At 34.5% G+C, this 23,710-nt stretch overlaps 1 protein-coding gene and 1 long non-coding RNA gene across 4 annotated transcripts; both read right to left on the bottom strand.

Moving 5' to 3' along the window:
- Window positions 1-533: 533 nt before the first annotated feature.
- LOC135844295 (uncharacterized) lies at window positions 534-5,469 on the bottom strand. The gene is made up of 4 exons (XR_010558491.1): window positions 5,266-5,469; window positions 4,296-4,363; window positions 4,082-4,147; window positions 534-690 (listed from the first exon to the last, which is right to left on the bottom strand). It is a non-coding gene; the product is annotated as an uncharacterized LOC135844295 (long non-coding RNA).
- A 2,836-nt stretch (window positions 5,470-8,305) lies between these two features.
- On the bottom strand, window positions 8,306-23,588 carry HisCl1 (Histamine-gated chloride channel subunit 1). 3 transcript variants are annotated; one of them, XM_065363518.1, is made up of 10 exons: window positions 23,256-23,588; window positions 23,101-23,179; window positions 16,903-17,562; window positions 16,538-16,760; window positions 16,231-16,454; window positions 9,394-9,476; window positions 9,159-9,293; window positions 8,912-9,088; window positions 8,625-8,827; window positions 8,306-8,547 (listed from the first exon to the last, which is right to left on the bottom strand). In XM_065363518.1, the coding sequence occupies exons 2-10, from the start codon at window positions 23,166-23,168 to the stop codon at window positions 8,365-8,367; spliced, it is 1,956 nt and encodes a 651-aa protein (XP_065219590.1). In that variant the 5' UTR covers window positions 23,169-23,179; window positions 23,256-23,588; the 3' UTR covers window positions 8,306-8,364. The 3 variants fall into 3 exon arrangements, with proteins under 3 accessions (XP_065219590.1, XP_065219591.1, XP_065219592.1); XM_065363519.1 differs by lacking the exon at window positions 16,903-17,562; XM_065363520.1 differs by lacking the exons at window positions 16,903-17,562; window positions 23,101-23,179.
- Window positions 23,589-23,710: the final 122 nt, after the last annotated feature.

Here is a 23,710-nt window from a genome sequence, read left to right as displayed (position 1 = left end):
TGAAAAAACACATACACCATGCGAAACTAGAGAAACTGAGCTTTAAAATGATATATTGGGTTATTGCTTTTGCATTTATGATGACTGGAAAAGACATGCATTTTAAAAATAGGCTCAAGTAACCACTATTTTTATCATGTGTGTAGTGATATTTTATCTCATGGATAAGGCAACATTGGCAACAACAGCGCTACTTTCACTCTCAATACTCTGGATATGTAGGTTCTAGACTATCCTTAATACTTTGGCATGATTTTAAGCTTTATTTAAGGACTAAATTTTTTGATTTTTGGCGCGCTAAATTTCAATCTGAACCAATGTGTGGCACACATTTGATCATACAAGGGCCAGTCAATACCTATGTAAGTTTCACATGGCTGTAGGTTTTGAACAGGTGGACATTTTTTGACCACAATTGAAGAAAATATAGTTCAATGATTTTTATGTTGTACTCAACTTGGCCTCTTTATTACTGTAGAGTAAAACGAAATAGAATTGATATTTTCCAATAATGTATTCCAATCTTATGAAAGTAAATTCAACTTACCTTGGCAGTAGATAGATATTTTAAGGAAATTTTCAATCTAGCTACACCATACTGAATTTTCTTTCTTGCATCTTCATTTTTGCTGGGAATGAAGTTAGTCGAACTCAGTTTCTCGACTTTTGAGGCTAGAATCACGCTCAATACTAATAGTGGAGGTAAATTAGCATCATATTTTGAAAATGAAAACATTTTTGGCTACCCAAGCTTTTATGACGAAAAATTGTCAAGGATGGTCCCCTAAATAATTCCTGAGAACAACCACCCCACAGACCCCTAGCTAATTTTTTATTAGAAGTTGAAGCCCCCCACCCCGAAAAATGAGGGTTTGTTCGTTTTCTCTCCAGGGTATGATTTTATTGAAAAAATAATTATTTACATTTCAAGTTCTATATTAAATTATCTGAAACTTTTGTCTAAAGCTTTTTTTCATAGGATCAACAGAAGAGGAGGCAGGAGAGTCCAACGAATAGCCTAAGAAAATAAGGAGAAAAGGCGGGGGGCATAGAAAAAGGCTGGAAGGCAAGCTGAATTTTGTTATACTGGCCTATTTTTATACCCTGAACACGATTCTTGGTGTCCCGACCTGTTCCTAGTGAACGTTCCCGCCAATTGTGGGTTTTAGCCCCCCAAATGTGCAACTGATTGACAGTATGCTCCACACCATTTAAGGGTGTATGAAGTTGGTACATAGGTTATCTGATGAGAAATTGGATGTAGAACAACTTTCATAGACCGTATTTTTGGTTAGGGCCGCAATTTGGAAAGATGGGGGGGGGGGAGTGAAAAACCTCTGAGGGGCTATGGTAAAATACTACCTAAATATTATATTTCTGGGCAAAATTAAATGTATAATATGTATTTGTAAAATCTCTTTATAATGCTTTTGAAATTAATACCGTCCACTACTTAAAAGTTATATATTTTGTTTTCTTGTGTATTTCCAAATTGGTCCTTCGGGCCGGATATGTCTTTGCCTCCATTATCTGAGAATGGAGACCATCTCCAAACAAATGAAGACAACAGCAACGACACCAATACCAGTTCAACAAGGAGTTTGGATGATAATCGGTGTCATTGTAAGATAATATTTGACGGGCTGAAAAAGATCAAAAGATCAAAACCGATAACGAGCCGCTCTCCAAACTACCTGAAATTATTGATGAAGAACTGAAAGAACTTCTGAATCTAAAAGAAAAGTATCAAACAAAATCAATCGACTGTGAATTGGATAATAACGTCAACTTGGAAGAACAAACTGAATTTCTGCAGATATATAAGTATATTTGTAATCGTCTAATTGCGCATCGTACCTACTTCGCTGAAAAAGATTCAAAACCAGCAGACTTTGTCGATTCGATTACCACAATCTGATGTACCAAAATTCAATGGTGTACAAGGCACATGGATTAACTTCCAAAACATCTTTACGACGATGGTGCATAAAAATGAAAATATGACCAATCTTGAGAAAAATATCTCTCTGCACAATTGCCTTGAAGGAGATGTGAAAGACCTTATAAAGAACATCGACATTGCCGAAAATAATTATCTCAGTACCTGGCGCATCATCACCAAACATTACAACGATCTGTTCCAACAACTAGCTTCTCACTTATCGATACTACACAATCAACTGTCGATGGAACATAAAGCAAGTCTGCATCAATTGATCTCTGTCTTCCAACAGAACTTTGAGGCTTTCCAAAGTATCGTACAAGAGAATGAACTCGATCCAGTATCTCAAGTAATGATATCGCTATTTCTCACAAAAACGTCAAAAGAAGTAAGAACCTACTGGGAGAAAGAACTGTCTTCAAAAAACAAATTTTATAAGTTCAACAAGTTCCTCGAATACATGAAAGCTCAAGCAAATGCACTTATGAGAGCAAATCCGCAACCATCTGGACAGTTTCCAAAAAGAGGAATCAGTATGTCAGCCGTAGTGCCGCAGTCATCTAATACGATGTTCTGCCAGTATTGCAAACACACCACTGATCATTGCATGCACAAATGCCCAGACTTCCTGAAGTTAGAACCAGTTGATCAAAATACGTTTGTGAGGAAGCAGCGACTCTGTTTTCAATGTATGCGACAAAAATGCAACAAATCGTGCAAGAAGTTCACATGCAAAATCTGCCGTCGCCATCACAACACCTTGATCCACTGCGATAAGAATGCACTGAGAACCATTACACCTGGCATATCTAACTCTGACAAATCCGAAAACCGAAAAGACATCGATGAACCTGTCAGCAAATCTGGTAGAAATATAAATCATTCTAACTCTTATTCTTGTGTTGAAACTACAGGCTAAAATCCACAATTGGGGGAAAGTTCACTGGGAACACCGGAACAGGTGGGGGCACCAAAGATTCGTGTGCAGGGTATGAAAATAGGCTAGTATAACAAAATTCAGCTTGTCCTCGAGTCTATTTCTACGACCCCCACCCCTTTTTTACCCTAATTTTCTTAGGCTATTTCTTGGATTCTCCTATCTCCTCTCCTGTTGATCCTATGAAAAAAGCTTCAGACAGAAGTTTTAAATAATTTAATACAGAACTTAAATGAAGCATACGTTTCCAAAACGCACTAAGTCCATTTTTAAGATTTTTGAGATATCAACGCCATCTATCAGAAAATTGCTTCCCGAATGCAACGGTGTATCACGTTTTAAGAAAAAATGAATATTTCCATGAGAAACGAGGGATTGAAAACCATGTGTGTCATTTCTACGTTTCCAAAATGCACCAAGTCCATAAAAAAAGAAATTCATGATGAAAAATTTTGTTATTTCAATGCGATCTTGTTTGTATTTTACATTTTGGTGTCGACGAAAGAAGAATAGTTTTCTTTTTTGATTTTTTTAAACAAAATTTTTTAACTAAATGGTTTTCTTTATTGATTTTTTTTCTTTTTCGTTAATTTAAGAGTAAACGAATCAATGAATCAATCAGAATAAAAAGTATTATTATCAAAAAAATTAGTTTCAACTCCGCTCTTCTAGGAAGAGAATAATACTTTTCCGAATAGCACTAACTACTATAGTTTTCAGCGTTTTTCATTCACCTAGGGATATATTACGTTTCCAAACGGCACTAAGTCCACAGGTTTGCAACATAACACGAGCTCTACTGCCACACCAAAGTGATTTTTTTTTTCTTCAAAATGGAGTTAGTATTGGAAAGGATAAACAAAGCAATTTTGCTAGGGTAGAATGTGAAACCACGCGATGTACTAGTCTGACACAGTTTTTTGTGTTTATCTCAAAATCAAAAAAATGGACTTAGTGCGTTTTGGAAACGTATGCTTCAAATGTATATAACTATTTTTTCGATAAAGTCATACCCTGTGAAGAAAACGAGCAAAAACCCATTGGGGGGGGGTTCACCCCCTCATAAAAAATTTAGCCAAGGACCTGTGCGGTAGTAGTTCTTAGGAATTATTGGTTAGGGAAATAAAAATTTCAAATTTGGGTTCCGGTTCCGAATTTTTCAATTTCGGTTAGAGGTTGATGAGTAAAAATGATTTGCTTACCCAAAAATGTTCGGGCCATTTCCGGATTCCAGTTACGGTTACGGTGAAACATTCCGGTTCGCATCCCTGCGCAAAATGTTCATGTAAGTATAACTAAGTTTCATTTAATGCACTTTGGCTAGAGATTTGTTCTACGTACGTACGATTATAACTGTTCTGTTGATTACCATACATACTTAATAGATTAGGTTTAAATATTCTGTTCAATACTTACGGAATAGGCTTGGATCTGCAATTTGTTCCAGTATTGATAAGAACTCGAAAGTGATTTCTTTATCCTGTCTGTAAAAGCAAAAGATAAAATATGAATGAGGATGAATTACGATTCGAGCGAACAAGTAGATATATACTCATTTAAATATCATTAAAGCAAAAAAAATGACACGTGGAAGTCTCTTAATTTTACTACAACATTTTTATAAATGTAGGTCGTAACAAGGGAACTTTCAGAACTGACAATATTCAATTTGAACGAAACCATTTTCCTCGCACTTCTTTCCAAAGCCGTCGAGAGCCAATGCGGGCCCGAGGCAAATATAATTTGGCCCAATTTCTAAGAACGAAACTATATGTATAGAGGTTTGTTGAGAGAGTGAGAGGATGGGGTTTGATTGAAAATTTGCTCTCTGATGTAGGGGGAAAATACAAATTTTGCCAATGCAAAATACATACGAGTAGTTCACAAATGAAAATTGAAATAAATAATTCACAAATCTGTGTCTCTCTCTGTATTGGAATTCTGAATTACTCCTTTTTAAAGAAAACCTCTTCATCGATCTCCCAATCAATGTAGGCCCTCCTTAAATAGAGCCCCTCAAAATTGAAAAAAATTAAGAAAAAACGACGAAAAATTAAAGCAGGGATCGGGTGAATTTCTTTGAAAAATGGAACATCTGGAAAAACCCTATAGCGTAGAAATGGTAAATTTTTACACATTCGATTTTTTTTTCAATTTTTGTTTCATCACTTGAGGAAACTATCAGACACTGGTTTATTAACTTCCTTTAGTATAAAATTCAATAACTTCGGGTTGGTAATTGGGCGAAAAAAAGCGAAACTTCAAAATTAGAGTCCAACTATTGAACATTTTCGGATTCAAAATGCAAACTGAGAATTTATTCTAGAATGGGAAGGAAAAAAACCGTTAAAAATAAAATCTTTAAATTGAGTTGTTGTAATCTTACCTTGTGTACTGGTTGTTGATTATGTTCGATGCACCGAAGTTGGAACAATTCAAAAAATAAAATTAATTCTATCGCGATGAATAACTCGAAAAGGAAAGTAGTTACGAATGAATATGTGATTCTGTCTGCTTGTATTTATATTGGTTGTAGAAATGGTTTTCTTTTTCAAAAACGTACGTAAGAGAAAATTGAATGACAGTTTCACTGACGTAGATTCCGTGGGTTGACGAAAAAATCATGTGTGTAGGAAGGTAACAGATGCAATGAAGCAAATAAGTTGCATTAGTTCCGTTTCTTTTGGTATCAATCTATACGTTACTGATTCAAAATTTGAATGAACAGCATCAGTCACTAGTATGGAAAGTTTTCTACCTTACGTATGTGTAGGCGTAAAACGACTCAGTTCAAGTTGCAAAGGATGTCACTAGTACGGAAAGTTTTTTTCCCATCTGGAGAGTGACGCAATGAATGTTAAGAAGGAATTGCGAAAAAGGATGCAAGAATTGTTCGATATGGAATGACTTACATATAATATCGTACCTATTTACGGCAAACTGGTTATGCAATTTCATTAACACGAATGATGCCGAAATGAATGCAGGTGATTCGCAGGGTCTATTGATTGAAAATTATAATGGGAAGAGTGTGTGGTGATATTTTTAATTTTGAATTGCGATGGAAAGTGAATTAAAAAACTTCTAACCAAAATACATAATTCCGTCGTCGTCGTCGTAGTCGCGCTCCTTTACAGGAGATAGCGTATATGTCCATCTATATTAGCCGGTATCTAGCGTATCTAATTGTTTCTTTCAGGGTCTTGCAGAGGGAGTTGGCCGGTGAGTTTGTTGTTAACAGTTCCGATCGTTTCCTCCCTCTCGTCGATCTTCCTTGGATTTTCCCTTGTACCGCTAGCATGAAAATACCGTTTTCTCGTATCTCCTGGCTTCTTTAATTACACTAGCAAGTTGTCCAATTTTATACAAAGTTCGTACATTCCAGGTTGCGACGTTGATGTTGTTCCACCTTGTTTTAACTCCGCGTATTCTTAGCACCCTATCCGGCTGCCTTGGCGGATGAGGATCAGCCTGACGGAGACTTAGGGCCGTTGCTAAATTGATGTCCATATAATTCTAGGGAAATATAATGGTGTTGGTTTCCCGTTGCCTTCCACCATGATTTTCTGTTGGGGTTTACTCCCTTAGCCGAATTTGCCAGTTTTTAGGCGCTGGTATTCGCCTACTCACTCTGAAGCTCTTGCGCTTCCCTAGGGCTGGAAGGAGTGAGTTGTTGGTGTTCTGCAGCTCTTATGCATTCTTGTTTGTAATCCGGATTTATGTAGAGGCTTGGCCTTCGACTTGCCACTCCTCCCCGTCGTTCCACCAACTGGAGAATTCTGTTTTAGCCATGTTTATCGATTCCGAATCCATCGAACAGCAACATGTTACCACCCCGCACGACGTGGACGCGCAGAATACCCCTGGTGTTGTCTTCACCTTCTCATCTGTCCTGGGGGACTGGCTCCTCTTGATGATCCGAGCTACTACCTAGAGACTACCTCTAGCGACAACAACCTGTGCCCTCGCGGAGCATATAATTCCATAAAGTCTGAAAAAGTTTTCACCAAAAGTTGAAAAAATAAATGTACCTACATTCAAAAATAGGTAAGATTATTTTTATCATCTTAGTTAGTCAGGGGGCCCGTTTAAGGATCTACTGCACCCTCTTTCGTCGATCGTCCGGGACAACTTTTTTCTTAAAGGAAGAGTTCTAAAGAACATTTGTAGCCCTTGTCTAAACAAAAAAAGTGGCCCTACTTACAAAATGGCGGCCATTCTGATTGACAGGTTAGCAGAAATTGCAGATTTTGCGTTCCAACGTAGGACTTGGCAAGAAGTTTTTCAAGCCGTATAAAGGTAGATCGAAAAAGCAGGCAAAAATTTATCACCTGTCAAAGTTCCAAGTGCTAAAGTGCCTTTTTCGATTTTAGGTGAATTTTTGAAAATTAAATTTAAGCCAAAAATGAGGGGAAAAATCAAAATTTAACAAAATTGACTGACTCTGGGAAATTGACTTGCCAATAAATCGAATGGAAACTGTTTCAACCCGTTTTTGAGTAGTTCTGGGGCCATCAGTAGATTTTTGAAACTTAAATTCCCACAAAATATCATCAAAATGGAGTGGGAAAGCCGAAATTCATTCTGCAAACTAATTTCAATACGCTACGAAGTGGACTTCAGATGAATTTCAAGTCGTTTGGGAGCTTCTAGGGAGGCTCAAAAAGTAAGGTTCCCACGCCTGGCATTTGCGTAAAAATGAACAAAAACGCTATATTGACTGAACTTGTTTTTCAGCATCATTCTTGTTACTTTGGTATTTTTCACTGGAAAATTCATTTTTCAGATGAGAAATGAAGTGTACCTGATCAGTGATCACCTGGTGCAAGATCTGAGCGGTGCGGAGGGGAAATTTTTTCACATGTCCGTCTACATTTTGGTGATATGTATTTCAAAAGTGCAAAAGTATTAATTTTTTAGGTTCTTACTTTTGTTTAAAACGGCGGCAAAATTTTTTCAATATGTTTCACTCTTAAAATTGAAGCTCTAAGAGAAGATCTCATATATGTACCAACAGAATTGTACAAATACGCAAGTGGTGAATTTAAAAGAATGCTGCTGGAGTTCCTAAATAGGATGTACCAAGAAGAAAGGCTACATGAAGAATTCAATACAGCAATTGTAATACCCTTGTTCAAGAAAGGCGATATGTCAAACCTGAAAAACTACAGAGGAATAAGTCTATACTAAACACCTGCTACAAGATGTATGTGATAAACTGGCAAAATGGCTGGCAGAGCATGCAGAATAGTGGTGCAAAGTTATTGATGTGAGCTTATATCAAAATTCAAAGGTGACGTTTTTTCAGAGGGAAAATCTGGGAAAATTGCCAAAATTGGGCATGTTTTACGGATGAAACAATGTAATTCTTAATTCTACAAGGCAATCGCTTCGTCAGTTTAACGAATACAATAATAAACGAAAAATTACCGCTGATAAAAAATTAAAACTTTAATACCGTAAAAATAAGATCGAGATTACAACATTATAGAAATGCAGTCCAATACGCTATATTTAATACAACAAATGAAAAAGGGAAAAAAACTCTAGAAAATTTATCTATACACACTGCTACAGCTTTTCCATGACAAAACGTCACGTACTGAGGACCTGCTGCTGCAGAAGGAGCAGCGCTTCTTGTAGGACTAGCGTTTCTCGACTGTAAACCCTAATTGGAAGAAAACATTTTTTTAATTCTAGGGGGTCGATAAATTGAAAAAAAAAATAGCGATATAATCTGTTTACTTTAATATCTTCTGCGATTCGCATATCTTCGTCGGAATATCCTTTCATGACTTTTGTGGCAACCGGACCCATGTAATTATTTACTATGGCGAATTCCATCAAGGACATGAATACGAATATTGAACAAGATGACATCCATATATCAATAGCCTTTACGTAGGATACTGGCGGCAAAGATTGTTGAGATTGGGTGTTCTGAGTGGCTGAAAAAATGAAAAAAAATGTATACTTATTACTCACTAGGTACACATTTATATTTACTTTAGGTATGTACAAAAGGTACCTACCCAAAGTCAGTAAAGATGTAACTCCTAATGTTACTCGAGCTGGTATAGCTTCCGGCTTTATCCAAAAAGATATCCAAGACATTACTACAATTAGAGCTGACGGTATGTACGTATGGAATAAGTGATACCCTAGCCGTCTCCTCAAACTGAACACTACTGCTAAGCATGTAAAATTACCTGCAGAAATATAAAATACATCAATGAAGAAGTTGTTTTAGTGAGGTTGTGTAAAATGGAAATATTTTACCTGTAGAATACTCGATGGTGCAATCGGCAGTGTAATTTCGAGCTATATCTAATTGCGGTAGTTCTATCAAAGGATTCACTACTAAAGGATCTGTAGTGTTCCATCTGAATACTAAATCTTGCGTTGTATGAGATACTGAAATATGTAAGTAGTCAATTTTTATGAATTTTATCCCTTATTCATTGAATTGCTCTAATTTGAAACATATGTGGTTGAAAATTGGTAGGTTACTTACAACTTTCTATCATCATGCTGCAAAGTTGCGTATCGTGTGGATATGATTCAAATTTCATCGCACAAGAGAGCACCAAACTCAGCCTAATTAAAATAAGCAAAATGAAAAAAATTAATTTTAATAATATTAATAGACCAAAAAAATATGTAAGTAAGTAACTACTTAGTCCTAATAATTATATCCAAAATATAATAGAAAGTTGAAAATTTGTAGTAAATCATGCGTATGCGCATCACATTGTTCTATTCGAGGTGTTGATTATTTCTCAGATTTCAGTATACCAATTCTAAATTAAAGAAGCTGTGATTGAATCTGACAAGGAAACTTCTCGATCCTTTAATCACCGATTCTGCTGAATTTTTTTTGACAGTGCATGCTGGTGATCCATGGAGCAGCTGTTTCATACAATTTTAGCGTCCCGAATGGAAAATCGTGAGTCTCGTGAGTCTCGTGGAAGTGGTGAAAAGATCATTCAGGGGGTGGGATGAGAAGGGGGTTTCAAAAATTGTTGCAGAAGTTGTATTATTTAAAAAAAAAAAGCTGTGGTAGTTAAAAGATAAGGATGATATTTGATATACGTAGGTTGAAGATTCCCTGAGTTGTTGCTGCTCAAAAGTAAAAATTGCACATTTCAAAACAGAACCGTGAAAACGAAATAAAACCTTTTTTTTTCGGTGAAAAAACAATTTTTTTTTAAAATTTGGGCCCAAAAATTTATTTAATATCAAAAACGACCCTCTCAATCACACATTTCAGGTTTTGAGGAATTTTTTTAAATGAAATTGGTAACACCCCCCCCCCCCCAAACATTAGAATCTCCACTTTTATGCTTTTTGTAAGACCAGCGAGCATTTTTTTTTCCTGAAAACTGGACTGCTCTACAGATCCACATTTTTTTGTTGAAAAAGGCCCTATGAATTTAAAACTGACAAATTACAAAATATTTGTTTTTTTTTCTTACAAACGTCTCAAAAACGAATTTATTGTTTTTATGTTATTTTCAGTATGTTGTTATCGCGTTTCCTGAAAATTTTGACAAATTTTGCAGAAACTTCATAACTGATAAAAGTTGAGCAAATTTTTCATGCTTAATAATTTTTTTAAAAATCGTTAAAATCGTTGAAAACTGATCAAACTGGGCTAATTTTAATAAAACTTGCATAAAGTGCTAAAATTATCGATGTAGCCAGTTTTATGTAATTTTCAACATGTTTTTATTATATTCAGAACAATTTTTTCTTTAAATTTTGTCAAATTTTTCTGAAATTTTATTTTTGGGTGGGAGATTGGGGTAATTTTTTAATGATTTTGGCGCTTTTTATGTGTTTTTATGTTTTTTAAACTAATTTTAATGACGTTTTATGCTGTTTTGTGTGAGATTTTTTGAATTTTTATGATATTTCGTAAGTTTTTAGCAGTTTTAAATAGATTTTTTGTAGATCAGTAGTCTGATTACAGATCTGTTCTCTTCCCACGGTGTTTTTTTATTTTTATTTTTCTAATATAAAAAAAAGTAATCACCGGAGTACAAAAGCTGCTTAATTTAATTTTTCGATTTACGGTGAGTCTTTGAAAATTTAGTTTCTTTTTGTGGGCACATTTCTTCATTTTCATTAAAACAATCGAAATTTGGAAAAATTGAAAAAGCTGAAATTTTGAATTAGGTTTATTTAGTATCTACTTGGGCGGTTAAAAATATTCTAGTGTCTCCAGTGTCTTTTTAATATTTTTTTTTTTTTTTTTTTTTTTTTTTAGAAATATAAAAATACATTGCTCACAGATTTGAATACGTAGATCTTTCGAAAAATTGTTCTTTATTTGATCACAGGAGTTGATGGGTCTCAAAAACGATCATTTCGAATCTGTGAGTATTGAATTCCATTTGGGCCCTTTTTTGAATAAAAAAAAAAAACAATTCAGACATTGAAATTTAATATTTGATCGTGTCAAGAATATTTCTGTTAGTTGGATTGGAATATTTTCTTCACAAGGTGAAAAGTATTCGGTTTTTCAAAAGATAACAGTCTCAATACATACCTATTAACAAACAATTTACTTTTTGTGTTCGTTTTTTTTCGTCCCTAAAATCTGAAAGAATTACTTAGTCAGATTTTTCAACGCAAAATATTATAGAACTTAGGTAATGAAGAAATTTTTAAAAAATGAGCACAGTGCTTGTTTGCCCCTTCATTTTCTATAATCGGCAAATCAATTCACACTTGTGGACTTTGAAGGCGAATTATTAGGTACCTCGAACAGAACAAACTGGTTTCGAATAGATGAATGGGAGGGGGGAAGGGGTGTATTTGTAAATAAAAGACGTGAACGTGATGTACATTTTTTTACTGGTGAAAGCATATGGGTAGTTCATTAGAGTGATCATTTTTTTATTCAATCAGAGCTCGTAATCGATTACTTTTCAAGCAATTCAAAAAAATTGTGATTATATCAATAAGTGAATAATTTGGTGAAAAATACTAAAAAAAAAATAGTCTCGTTTCTCGCTGAAAATAGTTGCTTTTTTGCAAAAAATTACAAAGTGTGAATTTTTTCCTCAAAAATTGCTCGAATGTTTCTGTTATTTGCCAAAAATTACCGAAACGAATTACTTTTTTGAAAAAAATTACGAGAATCATTTTCTAGCAATAATTTCCAAAAAGTCCTGTTTTTTGAGATAAATTGCTTTTTGTCGAAAATTGACAAAAAAATCTCAATTTTTTTCCAAAAATTACCCAAAAGTCTTCCTTTTTTGGCAAAAATTATCGAAGCCTTGAAAGGCAAACATGTTCTTAAATTTTTTGCTTCTTCTAACCTAAGTTTCTGTAAATGGCTCTTGAAATAAAATGAATAAATGAATAAAAAAATTGATAAAAATTTTTCTTTTTTGGCAAAATTTTAAATATTTTTGAGTAGTCTCGATGTTTTTATAGAAATTGTAAAAAAGCTCCTCTTCCTTTTGCAAAAATCGTCAAAGTCCCACATTTTGCCCGAAAGCATTGACTAAAAAAACAGAAATCGCAAAAACTCTCATTTCTATGATGAAAAGTGTTAGAAAATCTTGTTTTTTTTTTTTTTAATCAAAATGTTGCAAAATACGAAGTTCAACTTTTCAAATTAAAGACCTGAATATTTTAATTTGTGATGTTCTGTTTTTTTTTTAATGTTTTGCTCACGTTTTGTACTTTTTTGCTCACATTGTGGTTACTTTTCTGAGCTTTTTTGTTTACTCGTCGTCGTCGTAGTCGCGCTCCTTTACAGGAGATAGCGTATACTTCCATCTATATCAGCCGGTTTCTAGCGTATCTGATAGTTTCTTTCAGGGTCTTACAGGGAGAGTTGGCCGGTGAGTTTGTTGTTAACATCTCCGATCGTTTCCTCCCTCTTGTAGTTCTTCCTTGAATTTTCCCCTGTACCGCTAGCATGAAAATACCGTTTTCTCGTATTTTATGAGCTAGATACTTTAGCTTTCTGTTCTTTATATCTTCTACTACGACTTTCCGCTCCTCTCCTATTCTTGCTAATACTTCCTGGTTGGTGATGAAGTCCTTCCATGAGATCCGTAGTAGCCTTCGATAGCACCACATCTCAAAAGCAGATACTTTCTTCTCGCATTCTGCACTCATGGTCCATGTTTCACAGGAATACTTCAGAACGGTCCATACGTAGCATCGCATAATTCTCTTTCTCAGAGCTAGACTCATCGTTCGATTTCCCAGCACATTGGCTAGGTTGTTAAAGGCGCTTTTTGCCATTCCAATCCGTGATTTAATTTCTTTATGATCTCTACCATCATTATTTATCAGTGCTCCAAGGTATCTGAACTGATTTACATTTTCAATTTCTTGAGTTCCGATGTTGATTTTGACCTCCTTGAAGTCTCCTTTTGTAAATCTCATCACCTTGGTCTTGCCTGCATTTATCTTCATTCCATATTTTAATCCAGCACTGTTGATTTGGTTGATCATTTTCTGCATCTGCGCTTCTGTTTCAGCAAGGATCACTTTGTCGTCTGCGTAGCTTATTTCATTTATTCTCTTGCCGTTGATCTTGAATCCCATTTGTTTGATTCGCGCTTCTCTCATTATTTCTTCTGCGTACACGTTGAACAGCCTAGGTGAGAGGGGGCATCCTTGTCTCACGCCTCTCTTTATACCACATCTATTCTCCGAGTACTCAGTTCCAAACTTGATATTTGCGCTCTGCTCCCAGTACAAGTTCTTGATTATCCGCAGGTCTTTGTCATCGATATTGTATTTCTTCAGGATCTCCAGCATCCTCTCATGGTTGACACGATCAAATGCTTTTTCATAGTCGACGAAGCAAGCAATAATTTCCCTGTTTGCATTCAGTGCTCTTTGGATGATCACTTTCAGCAGGGCAATTGCATCTCTCGTCCCTTTTTTTGCTACAAAGCCATATTGTGTTTCGCTTAGATTTTCGTCTATCTTCTTTTCAATTCTGGCATTTATGATGGATAGTAGTAGCTTTAGAGCATGGCTCATTAATGCGATGGTTCTATATTCAGAGCATTTTTGCGAGTTATTTTTCTTCGGTATTGGTACAAAATTTACTGCTTTGAAGTCCTTAGGCAGTGTACCTTCATCGTATATCTCATTTATCATCTTCAGCAGTTCTTTTTCGTACTCAGGTGTTAGATGTTTAATCAAGTCTACTGGTATGAGATCTTCCCCCACTGCTTTGTGGTTTCTGGCTCTCTTCACCGCATTTCTCAGCTCCCACATTTCGATTCGTGGTGCCTCCTCTGTGGATGAAACTTCCATTTGAGCCGGACGTGTGTCATCTCCATACAGTTCCTGTATGTAGCTGATCCAGACCTCTTCTGTTTCTTGATTGTTAACACAATACTTTCCGTCTTTTCTTCGCATGTATGCTATTCCACTTCTCCTTTTCTTATGGGCAGCCATCATCTGCTTCACTTTGGTATGCATTTCTCTAGAGTTGTGTCTTTTCTCCAGTTCTTCTACTTCTCGACACTTCTCCTCATACCATTCATTTTTGGCCATTCTGCACATTCCCATGATCTTGTGATTTAGTTCTGTGTATTCACTACTTGGTCTGTTTGCATTCCTTCGTTCTTCCATCAGATCCAGTATCTCTTGAGTTATCCATGGTTTGTGTTTTCTTTTATCTTTGAGTGGAATAGACTTTTCTGCTGCTTTTTTAACCTTTCGCTTCCATTCTTGCCACTTCTCTTCAATACCTTGTTCTTCTTCCAACTTGTCTTCCTTTTGTTTTTCCAGTTCTTCTTGGAATTTCTTCTGCACATGCTTTGATTTGATCTTTGCAATGTCAAGTTGTTGGTATTGTTCTTTGCTCTTCTTCTGGCTCTTCATGACTATCTGGCATTTTGCAGCCAGTAGCTTATGGTCAGTGTTGCAGTCAGCACCAGGATATGTATGACAGTTCTTCACCATGTTCTTGAATCTTCTTTTTACAAGAATGTAGTCTATCTGGTTTCTGGCTCGATCTCCAGGACTGACCCATGTGTATAATCTTCTTGCATGTTGTTTGAACCAGGTATTGCATATTATTAGATCGTGTCTTTCTGCGAGCTCTACGAGCATTTCTCCTCTTTCATTCTGCTCTCCAAGTGCGTGCTTCCCTGCCACTTGGCTACCATGATCATTCCCGACTTTGGCATTGAAGTCTCCCATCAAAAACACAACATCATTGTTTTTTGAGCAATTCATTACTTCTTCTAGGTCATTGTAGAAGTTATTGATTTCTGCTGTACTGCTTTCTGCTGTTGGCGCATAAACTTGGATTATCACGATTGGTTTTGGCTTGACCTCCAATTTCACAAATATTATCCTCTCTGATTTTGGAATTATGGCACTGATTTTATCGCTGATTCTGGTATGTATTAATATACCCACACCTAGTTCGTGTGTGTCTTTTCCAGCGTAGATCATTTCGTAATCCTTATCTACCCGGTTTCTGCCATTTCCAGTCCATCGGGTCTCGCTTATTCCTAATACGTCGATTTTTAATCTCCTGGCTTCCTTGATTACATTGGCAAGTTGTCCAATTTTATACAAGGTTCGTACGTTCCAGGTTGCGATGTTGATGTTGTTCCACCTTGTTTTAACTCCGCGTATTCTTAGCACCCTATCCGGCTGCCTTGGCGGATGAGGATCAGCCTGACGGAGACTTAGGGCCATTGCTGAATTGATGTCCATATAATTCTAGGGAGATATAATGGTGTTGGTTTCCCGTTGCCTTCCACCATGGTTTTCTGTTGGGGTTTGCTCCCTTAGCTGAATGTGCCAGTTTTTAGGCGCTGGTATTCGCCTTCTCACTCTGAAGCCCTTGAGCTTCCCTGGGGCTGGAACAAGTGAGTTGTTGGTGTTCTGCAGCTGTTATGCATTCTTGTTTGTAATCCGGTATTTATGTAGAGGTTTGGCCTTCAGCTTGCCACTCCTCCCCGTCGTTCCACCAACTGGAGAATTCTGCTTTGGCCATGTTTATCGATTCCGAGTCCATCGAACAGCAACATGTTACCACCCCGCACGACGTGGACGCGCAGAATACCCCTGGTGTTGTCTTCGCCTTCTCATCTGTCCTCGGGGACTGGCTCCTCTTGATGATCCGAGCTACTACCTAGAGACTACCTCTAGCGACAACAACCTATGCCCTCGCGAGGCTTTGTTTACTAAAATTACTTTTTTTCGAAAAATTGAGTTGTTTAGTGTTGTTTTTTTTTTTTTTTGACTTGAAAGTAAGAATTGAGTTGGAGGTGAAATATTTTGAGGTCATGACGTATTATTCAATTTCTTATTTTTTTTTTTTAAATAGTTCATCTATACTTAGACCTACTTTGACATATAGAGCAATGTTTTGTCGTGATATAACCAAAGATAATGATTGGGCACGCTGATTTCGTGAAATGTAACATGTTTGGCATTTTTGAAAAACGAATCCGGTTTCCATATGTAATGAAGCCAGTCCACATTCAGTATGCGATATTCGTCCATACTTTCGGGCAATCTCAGCCGCTGATCTCTCCAGCTTTGAGCAAGAAATATATCCGCGACATAAGTCTGAAAATCAACAGTACAATAAATAGGTAGGTGAGGACAATTGGAGCCTATCAGAAGCAGAATAATTTTGTATTTAGACCTACCATCGATTCTTCGTTAATCGAATCCAACGATAAAACAGTAACATGAAAGTAAACGACTGTCGGTTGATGTCGATTTTTCGGGGGTCGATTTTTATCGTAAAATTTCGGATTAATAGGCAGTATATCTTCGATAGCTAAACTCGATTCTTTCGGATTCAGATCGCCGTCGTAGTCCATATCACTGTGATCCTTTTCAAATTCACCTGGAGGAGTTTCATCGTAACTGCGAATAAAATGCAAATCGATATCCGATTAGGTGTATAAAATCGATCGAAAAGAATTCGATTTGAAATCGATAGTATAGGTACATTGATAAATTAAATGTGGTGCAAATAGGTATAAGTATAAATAAACGAATTACTCACACGAAACTCGTCCTTTTGGGGGAAACTTCGTAAAATATGTTGTGTCTTCGATTCCGGGTGCACAATGTTAATGCAAGTAGTTGCATTTGAAAGTCACCAGAAGTCGAATAACGTTTATTATTTATCGGAGCGATGGTATTGATTGGTAACCACCGTGAATCGTATAGGTCTAGCACGGACGAAGAAATAGCCTGAGTGTTTATCCAGTTCTTGTTTTGTTCGACGACGGGAGCGAGACTTAACAAATTAGTACAAGTGGTCTCGAAACGATCGCATTTGCTGACCACCTCGTTAAACTGACTTTGATTATCGACGTACAAAGAAACGTTACCCAAACGTGTAATCATTACGTTAATAATATCGAAATAAATGCTTTTATGGCGATGCTTGGTGTGAACAATGATTATAGCCGTGTTGGCCGGTACACGAGACAAGTGTTCTTTTAAATCGATTACATCTTGTAAAAATATCGTCAAAGAGCACTGTCTTAGTAAATCTTCGTAAATCGAATCTGTCACTAAAAGTAAATGTTTATGAAAACGATCGCAATCGGAAGACATTCGGCATTTAGAAAATTGTGGCCGATAACGCATGAATGGAGGTTTCACTAAATTTGTTCGTTTATATCGACGAGGTTTGCCTACGTTTTCGATACAGCTCCTAAAAAAATATCGTAGTTTTATTCTGATGGTTGTGTGTGCAGAATTAGGTATTGTTTCTCATTAACCATAAGTAACGTGTGTACATAAGTGATGGTTTGTTGCATTTTACAAAGATTCCCCCGAAGGAAGCATATTATACGAGTAGGTGTAATGTGTTGATATTCTTTTGTCCTTATATCGATTGATGTATTTTTGTGTAGGTGAAATGTTCCACTTATGTGATCAATTTTTGGATCAAATGGTGCAGAAGTATACGTGTGTCGGAGTGAAATTACGGATGGGTCGAGATTATCTACGTGAACGAATCTCAGAAGTGGTAAGAAAACTATACAAAAAAATATACCTACATCATTATTTAATATATACGTGCATGAGTAAAGTGAAGATAATGTAAGTAGGTAGGATCGGGTTAGTTCTGCGAAAACTTCTGAGAGACATTTTCATAAATCATTCATCAACTCCCCCCCCTATTCGAGTACTACATTTCATTGAAGGGGTGAGCTGTAAGTTTTAAAAAGACCTATAATGACGAGTATCGTTGACAATTTTGAGGTTGGAATTGGAAACAATTCAGTGTCTCAGGTTGTGGATAATTTGAGAGCCAATCATACAGGGTGTCCGTCCCGTCCTGTCCCGTCACAAGATAAGCCCATTTCTCTGGTAATTTAGGCAACCCAGCCTGAGTACAAGTACTCGTATACATGTTTGCTTGCTCTGAGATTTGAAGGGACTGAGTTACGCTTTCGTGAACAATTTTAGATTTTTGAAAAGTTGAAAGGATTCGAATTCTGAAAAATCATTTCCAAAAAAATTTTCCTACTGAAAGTTAGCCAAAGTTTATAAAATGACATGTTATGATAAAAAATTCACTTTTGCGACAGTTTTCATGAATTGTGGCCAATTTTCAAGGGAAAAGATGTCCTAATTCCTAAATTGAGTAATTATTTTGTTATTTTTTATGATTTTCTAGTTCTTTGCAAGTTATTTTGATGAGTTTTAAATCGGTTTTTACGCAATTTTGCTGCAACTTTCATTCTGAGCATGCATTTTTGTAAATTTTTTCGCCCACTTTTACAATTTTGTAACATCCGTTATTTTTTACTAATTTTCCTAAAATTGTTATTTACGATTTTCATTGTTTTTTGACCAAACTTATCTTCCATATTGAGCCATTTTTGCGGAATTTTTTGAAATTTTGATAATAGTTTATCAGTTTTAATTAATATCTTTTTAAAAGAGTTATGCAACGATTTTGAAAGTTTCATGCATCTTGAGCAAATTTTGCCAAATTTTTCACGAGAATTTTTGAGAATTCTGAGATATTTTTGTCAATTTTGAAAGGTGAACTATCAGATCTATCCATTTTTGGTCAGATCCTATCAGGTCTCCGTCACTCGGGTCTTATGAGGACAGCACAAATCGGGTATGAACCCCCCCCCCCCTAACCAACTTTGTGCTCCCAAATAATCAATAAAGATTTTAACAAAAAAAAATCTGATCCGGTCAGATCAAATTGAATATGGGAAAAATCGGGGTCCGAACAGATCTGATCAGATTCAATAATCATTTTCTCTTAGAAATGTAACTTAATTGAGCGATTTTTTGGATTTGAAGCAATTTTCAAATGTTTTGGAATTTAAATATAAATTTTTACAATATTTTAGCTGAACTTCGCCAATATTTTATTTTTATTTTGAGCAATTTTAAGTGCAATGTGAGTTATTTTTGTGAGATTTTCGATATTTTATCAATTTTGAGTACTATCAGAAATTTTTTCTCTGAGTTCGATCAACTTTTTCGACAGTATTGATGAATTATTGCCAGTTCAGAACAAAATTTGAGCCATATACTTACGAGTAGGTAGTTTATGAATTTGAACAATTTACAGTCGAGTAACATATTTTTTTGTGCAACTTTTGAGTAATATTTCAGATTTTTACTCAATTTTTTATGATACAGTATTATCAACATTTTATTTTTGAAACCATTTTAATTTTTTTCTAGTAATTCTGATGATAAATGTAGCATAACTTTTTCGAAAAATATTTCTCAGTTTTTGCACAATTTTAAATTTTCTTTGGTCGCTTCTTTTGTTGAACTTGAAGAGATTTTGAAATATTTCATGGCATTTTCATTTGTTATTGAAATGTTTCAGCTATTTATATGTATAAAATAAATACGAGTATCGATTTTGAGTAGTTTTTGAAACGCTTTTTAGTATGAAATAATTTGAGGTGTTTTTGTCATTTTTTAACTGGTACACACTTCATCAACTTTAGATATGTAATTTTTGTAAAGTTTTCATGCATTTCAATCCTTTTAAAAAAATATTTTAAATTTTCAACTAAATTTTAGCCAAATTTGGTCAATTTTAAATCGCTTTGAGTAATTTTTAGGTCGAGTGACCACTTACCTATCCGCAATTTTTTTTTCAAAGTTTTGTTTTTTTTTACATTTTTTGAGCAACTTGAGCCAGTTTTAGTAAACTGTTGACAATTTAAATATTTTATCAATTTTAACTTATTTTCGAACCATCTTTTGATCACGTTATCAATTTTTGAGCAAATTTTTTATAATTATATTCATTTTATTTCAAAAGTAATTTAGTCTAACGAGTATTTTTCACTCAATTTTCAATAAATATTCAGAGAAAAATACTCGGTAGACTAAAATATGTACCTTTGAAATAAAATGAAAATAGGTACCCATGAACAAATTTTTCTTTGTCTTGCACTTTTTCAGTTGTACAATAATATTTTCTTTATTCTTGCATAAAATTTACATTGAATTTTATATCCACCGATTCAGCTATTTAAAAAAAAATACTGTCGAAGTAATTTTTATGTACCTATTTTGGGCGATATCCACAAGTTTTCACATTTTAGCTCAAATTTGAGCATTTTTTGACATGTGATTTTGAACAATTTTTCGACAAAATACTTGTGTATACAATAAAGTGTCACTTGAATTATTATTTTTGCAATTTTTTCGATTAATTTTAATACTTGTTTTCCGGCATTTTGATCAATTTTAAAATGTTTTTTTTAAACATATTTTGTTGTCTATTTTGAGCACATTTTCTGCAAAATCTGAACAATTTTTAAATCGTTGAGGTTTTATTTTCACAATTTTTTCATATTCTTTAAACAATTTTCAACAATGTAGCTATTTTTATGTTGATTTCAATAACTGTTTTCAACTTCTTACACTTTTATAGCAACATTTCACGAAATTTTTACATAATTTCTGGCAATTTTCGTTGTCGAATTGCAGTGTTTTTTTTTCCAGAATTTTGATGAACTTTCAAGTATTTTGAGCAATTTTAGTCTTAACGACATTTTAGCTTAATTTTATCAGTTTTTATTTTATTTTGTTTAATTCTTTTAGCAATGTAAGTATTAAAATTTTAAATTTAATTTGAACTTTTTATAGAAATTTTTATATAGGCACTTTTACATCAGTTTATTTTGAACGATTTTTTAGCCACAGTAAAAATTTTTGTGCACTGGGTCAATTTTTTTGGATTTTGATGACATTTTGGTGAAATTTTAATTATGTACTTTTGTATTAATTTTCGCAAATTCCTACGAATTTTTTTTCCACCTTTTTTTGTTATATTGGGTAATTTATCAATTTTCACTAGGATAAATCTTGCTAATTTTTATATTGAGTTGACTAACTTTTTTGTGCTTTTTGATTAAATTTTGGATATATTTTTTGTTTTTGTTTTTATTAGTTTATCAAAAAAATCCTATCACATTTTTGATTCAGGCATTTTATTCAGTCAAAACAAATTATTCGTGCAATTTGAGTGCTTCTTTGCAAGTTTAATTTCATTTTCCCCATATTTTTTTTATCGATTTGTATACCTACGTGACAAATTTTCTTTGCGTCTTGAACAACTTTTGGGATGTTTTTCTTAATTTTTTCAAAATTTGATGCAATTTGATATTTTTTATCTTTTTTGTTGAATTTTTAATTCGTTTTCTTCAAATTCAGTAATATTGTCTTGAATTTCAACTGATTTTTTTCTGCATTTTATACAATTTTTGCAATGTTTTGACTTGGGTTTACTTCAGGCATTTTCCCATGAAACGTGAGTGAATTTTGCAGGACGGTCCTCAATTTCATACTATTTTATCAAACTTTTCCTATTTTTTTCAGCTACTTTCGTGTAATTTTAACAAACTATTCCTGTATCGTGAATTAATTTCATGCTTTTTTAAGCCAATTTTTCAGTTTTTGGAAAATTACAATCGTGTTTTTCAATTTTGAAGTCATTTTGAACGATTTTTCTATCAATTTAACGCGGGTTTTGATTACTCAACACAATTTTTCATAGTATTTATCCATTTTTGTGTTTTAAAATAGTTTTTTGTAACATTTTAGCGAACTTTTTTTTATATTGAGCAATCCTTTTCAGTGATGATTGGTCAATTTTTTACAAATTTTCAACAATTTAAAAAAATTTTGTGCATTTTTAGGTCATTTTTAAAAGTTGTTGTCTTATTGACATTTCACAAGTTCTTTGCTGTTTTTTTTTGCTGTTCAGTCAACAAATTTTTCTAATTTTTAATCTATTCATCTCAACTTTGTCTAATTTCTGAAATTTTTTATGAAGTACTTTTTGTTTACATTTAATGTTGTGGGATACCCATACCCACTTTAGACGATTTTTTGTGTCATTACTCGTATGCTTGAACCGTTTACTTATTCACCTCCCCTCCCCCTCCCTCTCCTTAATTCTCTCCCAAAGTGTATAAAAAAAATTGAAATAGTAATAACTCATAAATGAGAAGTAGGTAGGTATTTTACCAGTTCTCAAATTCCACCCATACTCATTTAAATTCAAATTTCCTCAAAAATTATGACTTCTTTCGAACACCCAATTTAGCGCTTAATAACCCCCGGTGCGTATGGTAATCCAAAGTTATAATTATATACCATTGAAAAATAAATGCAATTGGATAATTGTAGGTTGAAATACAATGAAACTACCTATTTTATTTTCTACATGCAGTACATCGCATCGTCGCGTCTGGAATATAGGAGACATGGTTGCCCTATTTGAATTAATTTCTCGTTTCTCGTCGTCGGCGACAATATGGAAAATAATATTTTCTATCTTAATATACACACGACGAATGTAAATAAAGCGAGCCTATTTAAACATGATAATTCCGTTTGGTCGAAAGGGTGTAAATATGACTCACGCTATGCATTAATATGGCTTCTTTATAGAGAAAAAGAGTGAAAATCTTATTAACATGATATTTTAGGCGGATTATACATACAGGTATATACGAGATATTATTAAAAAAAATTTTATGTTACGTATAGAGATATCTCTACTTGGCAGAATATACTCGTATTTTTCGCAAAAGTTACCTAGGTATCATTTGTGCATTAGCCATACGAGTAAAAAGGACCAGGTTAATTTATAGGTACATAGGTCGATGAGGTGAACTAGGCATTTTCTAATTTACTCTCAAGCTGGTTAATGTGAAAAAAATGTTCGGTTTGAGTTGAACCTTACTTCGAGGAGGATAACTGTTCGATTTGTACAAAGGCGAATAGAATCATAAACCAAATCTTCCAATCCATATCTTAAAAACCTACACATAATCGATTATTATTTTAGTTGATCTGAGAAGTACGATGATCTGGTTACGATTTCTGATTTCTACTCACCGTTGAAAGTGAAGAGCTCCAATTGTAAATCATTTTTATGGAGGAATTATCTCCGTCGGCGGGATCCTTACGAAAATAAAATCAACCGAATTTAAAACAATACAGACACTTAACATGTATAACCTTTTATGTGCGTACCGGCGTCGTAACTATACGAGCGAAGAAGCTATTCTCAGCGCATTGCGTAACGCGATTAACTTCATTATTTTATTCCAATATCGAATACCTTCTTCGTCTCTCACATTCACACGAGTCGCACAACTCGTACGAGGTAATGCGACCTCTAGACTGATTAGAGAATTTTCAAACGCTGACAATCGTACTGTATTCTTGAAAAGGGAAACATTCGATTACTATATTGATATTTGATGCGTTCACGATACGTATTTCTAACTGCAACATTAAAATAAAATCGACGTTGAAACATTTTTATTAGTTAAAAAAAAAATGAAAAG

Source organism: Planococcus citri, chromosome 4 (assembly GCF_950023065.1).
Source record: "Planococcus citri chromosome 4, ihPlaCitr1.1, whole genome shotgun sequence".
NCBI classification, from domain to species: Eukaryota; Metazoa; Arthropoda; class Insecta; order Hemiptera; family Pseudococcidae; genus Planococcus; species Planococcus citri.
This window is presented reverse-complemented; position numbering and strand designations above follow the sequence as displayed.